General features: G+C 39.6%; 1 protein-coding gene across 1 annotated transcript; it reads right to left on the bottom strand.

Annotated features, from left to right (window-relative positions):
• Positions 1-6,241: 6,241 nt before the first annotated feature.
• LOC138889869 (uncharacterized) lies at positions 6,242-6,877 on the bottom strand. The gene has a single exon (XM_070173211.1). It carries the CDS (start codon positions 6,875-6,877, stop codon positions 6,242-6,244), a length of 636 nt encoding a protein of 211 aa, XP_070029312.1.
• Between the last annotated feature and the right edge of the window lie 769 nt (positions 6,878-7,646).

The following is a 7,646-nucleotide window of genomic DNA, read 5'->3' on the forward strand; positions in this document are numbered from 1 at the left end:
TAACTCAAGTAATAAGGTAAAGATTTGGACAAGTTGTAAAACAAAGGTTTAAATAAAAAGGAAATTTTGGTAAAGGAGGGGTCCTAAGTTGGTTAGCCTATAGGATCACCCCACACAATGTTCGGTAAACACTCCTCAATGAGGGGCTTCACGTGACATTAGTGTGTAGTCATCATATCCCTATCTACCCTTCACATCCCCTTAGTGGTCATTCAAAGCGAATGTTTGGTCAGCGATTTCTATTGTATGCTGCAACCCGTCCCTTCTTAATGGTCCTGGAGGGAGTTTGGACCACTACCTATAGGTGGTTCTAGAAGGACACCTAAGGCTTTAAAGGTGAAAATTCTAAGGCGACAAGCAAAACACATAGGACTTCCAACACATAAAAGGGATCAATTAGAGGCTCAAAGTTTCCTTCTCAAACAAGGCACATAAACAGCATGACTCAAGCACAATTAAGGGGTTTTATTAGACAGGATGTCTAGGTGAATGTGCAGAAGACAGGCATTTTATTTTTGGACCCAGAAATAAGGACCCTAACAATTGCCTATTAGTCTTTAAAAGCCTGTTAAGATCAGAAAGACATTAAGTCACAGAAATAGTTTTCAAAAAAAAGCAATTTTGAAAACGCCCTACAAGCTTGCCTATATGAGAAATACTAATGACTTCATTGTATATTATGACAGGGCATATTTTAAAACAATACTTTTGAAATCCTATGGGCATGTTGTCTATTGGTAGATTAAGACAGTTTAAAAGAACTTGTTTCATGAAGAGTTACTTAATTAAACCAATTCAGAAGTGAACTAGGCGTGGACCAAGTTGAATTATTCAGACTAGTTTAGATTGACAGGCAGAATTCCGAGTATGGTTTCCTATAGGCATGATATCTAACGTTGATACTGATTTTGAAGGCTTGTTGGCATGCATAAACACTTGTTGTGATAGAATCGGGGTTAAATTACATCCTATAGGCATGACATCTATTAGTTAGGCTGGTTTAAGACATGCAGACATGAAAACATATATAAACCCTTGTCATAATTTGGATTGAGTCCTATAGGCATGACATCTATTAGTTAAGCTGATTTTAAGATGTTGAAGGCATGATTTCCATTACGGAATTATTTGAAACCTATAGGCATGGTTTCTAAACATGACAAGATGTAAAGCCCTATAAACATGATTTCTACTTGGTACGGCAATTAAATTTAAACATAAAGTCCTATGAGCATGATTTCTACCTGTATTACCCCATAAACATGTATATACCCATCCCTTTCACTGAATACCCCAATATTTGTTTACAAGTTATTACAGGTCAATGAATGAATTACATAAGTAAATAAGAAAATAAGAAGCTATTCTATAGGGAGCCTTCGATTAGGCCAATATGTCTAAAGCCTCCAATGTCCTCAAATGCCTCAATTCCACAGACAATGTTAGAGTCAAGGTGCATCAAAGTTCCCTAAGAATCTCAAGGATCCTAGGCAGTGCTTACACCTAGACTTAGTAACCAAAGATTGAACAAGTGCAGTGTGGAAAGGTCAGCCTCAGTATGCTAGAGTTCAGAGGGTTCGCAAGAGGATCCCAACGCAATACACATACTGGAAGGGGCAAAACTTATTGACTAGGAGTAGAGTGAAAGTGATTGACACAAGTTAAAGGTTTTAGTGAAAAACTGTATTAAAAAGAAAGTCTGTTTGAAAGTAATTTATTAAAACACAGAAACTGTTTGAAAAGAGATTGAAGAAATGAATAGAAGTCCAAACACAACACCTTAGGACAGGTTCATACACAGCCAGGAGTCACAGCACCAAAGCAGGTTCAACAGCCACAAATAGGGGTCAAGGGGTTTGGGGGATACATAGGACATATGATGGTAAGCACATAACAAGTAAGTGATAATTGGTATAGACATGCTCAGAAACACACCGAGGGTAATATAGTGATCTTAAGGAAGGGAAGTATATAACATGTTAATAATGTAAACATCAACGACAAGTTTCACAACAAAACCACAAATAGAAGCAAACTAGAAATAAGATGAACTGAACAATAAGAGAATCATATTGTTGTTGAAACTTTGAATTAAAACTAGAACATACTAGTAAAGAGGATAGTAATCAAAGTGAAAGAACAAGAGAACACAATGTTTGGCCTTGGTTTGCAGTCGGCTAACTTAGAGCAATAGCAAGTAGCACAAAGAGAGAGCAGACAGTTTTAAGGGCTAGAGATAGCCTTTGAACCAAGAGTATTTGTGTGCTGTGTTAATGAAAGGCTAAGGTATTTATAGCTTGAAAGCAGGTAGTAAATAAGGTAAAAAATCAAAGTGTATTAGTAATTAAGGAACTCAGAATCAGTCAGTCAGGAAATCAAGGCAAGTACTCCCCTTAAGTCAATGGAATTAACTCAAACGATAAGAACAATTGATAAATATATAGTTATTTTGCTCGAAATCACACCGGAGTAGCCATGCACCCAAATGATTTAAAATATATAGTTATCATTATAAAAATATAGGGACCCATTTTACGCCTATAAAATATAATTATACATTAAATGGGCTAATATTGCAATTATATAAAATTTAGCTTAAAAATGCCAAATGCAATTAAGAAATGCATAAAAAATATATTCACCATATTTTGGCATAAATATAGAGGTTAAATTACTAAATCATCATAAAAATAATTTGGAAAATAATTATTGGGGGATTTTATGAATAAAAGGGAAGGAAATAAATCAATTTAAATCCTTAAAACTATGGGAAAAATTATAAAAGCCTTGTGCATGCTTATATATGCATGTATATGCTATTTTGATGGTATTTATGCATGTTTAAAATTTATATGGAAAAATGGGGTATCAACAGCTGTCCCTCTTTACCCGGTACGGATGAAAGAGTTTTCGGGTAAAGAAATGATGGTCAATTTTGACAAGACGGGATATTTTGAAAGATGGAGGTCGGACTCCGGTTTTTGAGTTGTGCTATATATCCCTGGTTTTACAAGAATCCGTCCATGTGTAATTCTGGATCCATCCGCGGATTATGCCGATGAAATTATTGCAAAAACAGACACGAGATGTGCAAGCGGTTGCGATGAGCGGTTAAAGATCGGGACAGTTGAGGGACACGGAGCAAGATTGCTCCTACTAGGATAGTGGTTGTTTACTGGTTACCTGCAGATAAAAGATACTACAAATGTATTTGCGAAAATTTAAACATGATGCAGATTCCCTTTGGACCATGAAGATTGTTTTTGGAGGGTTAAAGATGTCGTCCTTGGACCATGATGTCCTGGGCCATGAATTGTTTAATGAAGGATTCGCAGGCCATAAAATGGTGTTCTCAGGCCATGAAAATGCTGCCTCTGAATCGTGATGCCTTTGAATAGTTCGAGAGATCCTCAGGCCATGGCATGGTGTCTTCCGGCTATGAGGATGGTGCCTTCCGGCTATGAGGATGGTGCCTTTAGACTATGACGCCTTCGGATAGATTGGTGATATTTCAGCCCATGATATGCAATAATATGTTGTTAAGAGGCAAGGCTTAGTAAAATGGAGGGCAGAGCTTAGCCCGATAGGAAAGTAGATAGATAGTAAAATAGAGCAATATCTGTGCGAAAGGGATAGTGTTTAGTCCCATGCGAATGTGGAGGCAAGGGTTAGCCACATGTAAGCGTGGAGGCAAGGATTAGCCTCATGGATTCAAGTATTAGACTCATGCATGTGTGGAGTCAAGGATTAGACTCATGCAGTTGGGGAGGCAAGGACTAGCCTCATGCAAGTATGGAGGCAAGTATTAGCCTCATCCAAATATGGAGTCAGGGATTAGACTCATGCAAATGAGGAGGCAAGGACTAGCCTCACAGAGTCAAAGATTAGAATCATGCAAGTAGAGAGGCAGGGATTAGCCTCATTCAAGTATGGAGGTAAGGATTAGCCTCATGCAAATATGGAGTCAGGGATTAGACTCATGTAAGTAGGGAGGCAAACACTAGCCTCATGTAAATAGGGAGTCAAGGATTAGACTCATGCAAATAGGGAGGCAAGGATTAGCCTCGTACAAGTATGGGGAGGCAAGGATTAGCCTCATGCAAATAAGGAGTCAAGGATTAGACTCATGCAAACATGGAGTCAGGGATTAGAGTCATGCAAATAGGAAGGCAAAGATTAGCCTTATGCACATATGAAGGCAAGGATTAGCCTCATGGAGTCAAGGATTAGACTCATGCAAGTGTGGAGTCAAGGATTAGACTCATGCAAGTGAGGAGGCAAGGATAAGCCTCGTGCAATTATGGAGGCAAGGATTAGCCTCATGCAAATGTGGAGGCAAGTATTAGCCTCACGGAGTCAAGGATTAGACTCATGCACGTAGGGAGGCAGGAATTAGCCTCATGCAAGTATGAAGGCAAGGATTAGCCTCATACAAATGTGGAGTCAGGGATTAGACTCATGCAAATAGGGAGGCAAGGATTAGCCTCATACAAATAGAAAGTCAAGGATTAGACTCATGCAAATAGGGATATTTGAAGCCTTTCGAGTTCCCCTAGGTAACAACTCCATATTTATGGAAATAGAGTTTTCGAAAATATGCAATATTTGAAGAGTAGGGTTGTTTTAGAAATGATATATCAAGTAATTTTGATGAGCTAGTTATTATATCACATCTCAAAGGCATTGCAGCTCTCTTAGGGAATTGTGAGGGTCCTCCTCAAAATTCTGCCCCAGTTTGGTAGATTATTTTTAACTGTTTGTGGATATTAGGCCTTGTTGAACCTTTTGCAGAAGTTTGAGAATGCTAAACCTTTTCAAAATTTTGCCCAAGTTCTTGACTGATTACTGACTTCCTGGCATGTGATGGAGTTGGTTGGACTTGCTCCGGAATTTTGAGGGTCCTCCTCAAAATTCTGCCCCAGTTTCTGCTCTAGGGGAAATGAAAATTTTATTATGATATGACCGAACCCATAAGGCTGCCTACGTATCCCCTCTTAAACGGGAATTAGGTCAAGCGTAGTTCAACTATATCAAGTGAGGAAATGTAAAGTATCTAAGCATAGTATCTCTTGATTGCGTCTGGATTGATTAGTTTTGGCCAAACATCTCTGTCCATTTCTGCAAGTATGAGTGCTCCTCATGTCAGTACTCTGTGAACCATGTATGGACCTTGCCAGTTGGGAGAGAATTTCCCTTTGGCCTCATCTTGATGTGGGAAGATTTTCTTCAGTTCCAGCTACCCTGGTGCAAACTACCTTGGTTTGACTCTTTTGTTGAATGCTCTGGATATTCTGTTCTGATAAAGTTGGACGTGACACACTACGTTCATCCTCTTTCCATCAATAAGGGCCAATTGTTCATAGTCACTCCTTATCTATTTTGCATCGCTAAGTTCAGCCTCCTGTATGATTCTTAAAGAAGGAATCTCCACCTCGGCTAGGATGATAGCCTCGGTACCATAAACCAACATGTAGGGAGTTGCCTCGGTTAATGTGTGAACCGTGGTGCGGTACCCTAATAAAGTAAATGGTAATTTTGCATGCCACTATTTGTGGTTCTCTACTATTTTCCTTAGTATCTTCTTGATGTTTTTGTTGGAGGATTCTACGGCTCCATTCATCTGAGGTCTGTAGGTTGTGGAATTCTTATGCTTGATTTTGAAAGTTTCACACATAGCCTTCATCAGATCATTTTTAAGATTGGTGGCATTATTAGTAATAATGGACTTGGGAACACCGAACATCGAATCGGCAGACAATACGATCCTTGACAAAATCTGTGATGACTTTCTTAGTTATAGCTTTGTAAGATTCAGCTTCTAATCATTTTGTGAATTAATTAATGGCTACCAAATAAACCTATGTCCGTTTGAAGCAGTGGGCTCAATCGAACTAATAACATCCATTCCCCAGGCGGCGAATGACCAAGGTGAGCTTGTTGCATTGAGCTCATTTGGCAACACTTTTATCATGTCGGCATGCACTTGACATTGAAAGCATTTGCTGACATATTGAATGCAATCTGTTTCCATGGTCATAGAAAAGTAACCTGCCCTGAGTATCTTCTTAGCCAAAACGAAACCATTCATGTGCGGACCACATGTCCCAGCATGTATCTCTTCAAGTAACTTAGAAGCTTCCTTCGTGTTGACACACCTTAGTATACCCAAATCAAGAGTTCTTCTACACAAGATCCCTTCGTCGTGGAAGAAGTGATTTGACAGTCTCCGGAGCGTGCATTTCTAAGTGTGATCTGTATGCTCTGGGTATTTTCCTTTTGATAAGTATTCTTTGATGTCATAGAACCACGGCTTCCCATCTGCTTCTTCCTCGACATGAGCACAGTAAGCTGGCTGATTATGAATCTTCACCGGAATGGTATCAATGTACTTCTTATTTGGATATTGTATCATGGATGACCAAGTGGCCAATGCGTCGACAAACTCATTCTGAATTCTGGGCACATGTCGGAATTCTATCTTTGTAAACCTCTTTCTCAACTGCTGCACATGGTGCAGATACGGCAATATCTTGGAATTCTTGGTGGCCCACTCTTCTTGTACCTGGTGCATGAACAAATTTGAATCGTTGATCACTAACAACTCCTGAATGTTCATGTCGACTGCCATGTTGAGCCCTAGTATGCAGGATTCATATTTTGCCATGTTGTTAGTGCAGGGAAATTTGAGTTTAGCAGATACCGAATAATGCTGACCCATTTCCGATACCAAAACTGCTCCAAAGCCTATTCCTTTGAACTTTGCAGCTCCGTCAAAGAACATCCTCCAACTGTCATATGCTTCAGTAATTTCTTCTCCTACGAATGATAATTCTTCATCAGGAAAATATGTTTTCAAGGGTTTGTATTCTCTTCCCATAAGATTTCAATAAGGTGATCTGCCAATGATTGTCCCTTGACCGCCTTTTGAGTTACATAGACGATATCGAACACACTTAATAGTATCTGCCATTTAGCCAACTTCCCAGCAGGCATGGGTTTTTGAAATATGTACTTCAGAGGATCCATCCTGGATATGAGGTATTTAGTGTAGGCACAGAAGTAATGCCTCAATTTGTGGGTTGTCCAGGTCAAAGCACAGCAAGTGTGTTCAAGCAGAGAATACCGTGCTTCATAGGGTGTGAACTTCTTGCTCAAGTAATATATGGCCTGCTCCTTTCTTCCTGTCTCGTCATGTTTTCCCAAAACACATCCGAAGGCTCCAACCAATACGGATAGATAAAGTAGCAAAGGTCGTCCTGGTTATGGCAGGACCAGAACTGGTGGTGTGGACAGGTACTCCTTGATCTTGTCAAAAGCTTTCTGACAATCCTCGGTCCAACTCGTTCCGGCATCCTTTCTTACCATCTTGAATATGGGTTCACATATGACTATGGACTGTGCTATGAAGCGACTAATATAGTTGAGACGTCCTAGGAATCTCATCACATCCTTTTTTCTCTTACGTGGTGGTAACTCCTGAATAGCTTTAACTTTAGTCGGATCCAACTCGATCCCTCTATGACCGACGATGAATCCCAATAATTTTTCCGTGGGAACCTCGAATGCACACTTTGCGGGATTCAGTTTCAAATTGTACCTCCTTATACTGTCAAAGAACTTCCTCAAGTCTGCTATGTGATTTGTGG

Source organism: Nicotiana sylvestris, chromosome 1, assembly GCF_000393655.2.
Source record: "Nicotiana sylvestris chromosome 1, ASM39365v2, whole genome shotgun sequence".
Lineage (NCBI taxonomy): Eukaryota > Viridiplantae > Streptophyta > Magnoliopsida > Solanales > Solanaceae > Nicotiana > Nicotiana sylvestris.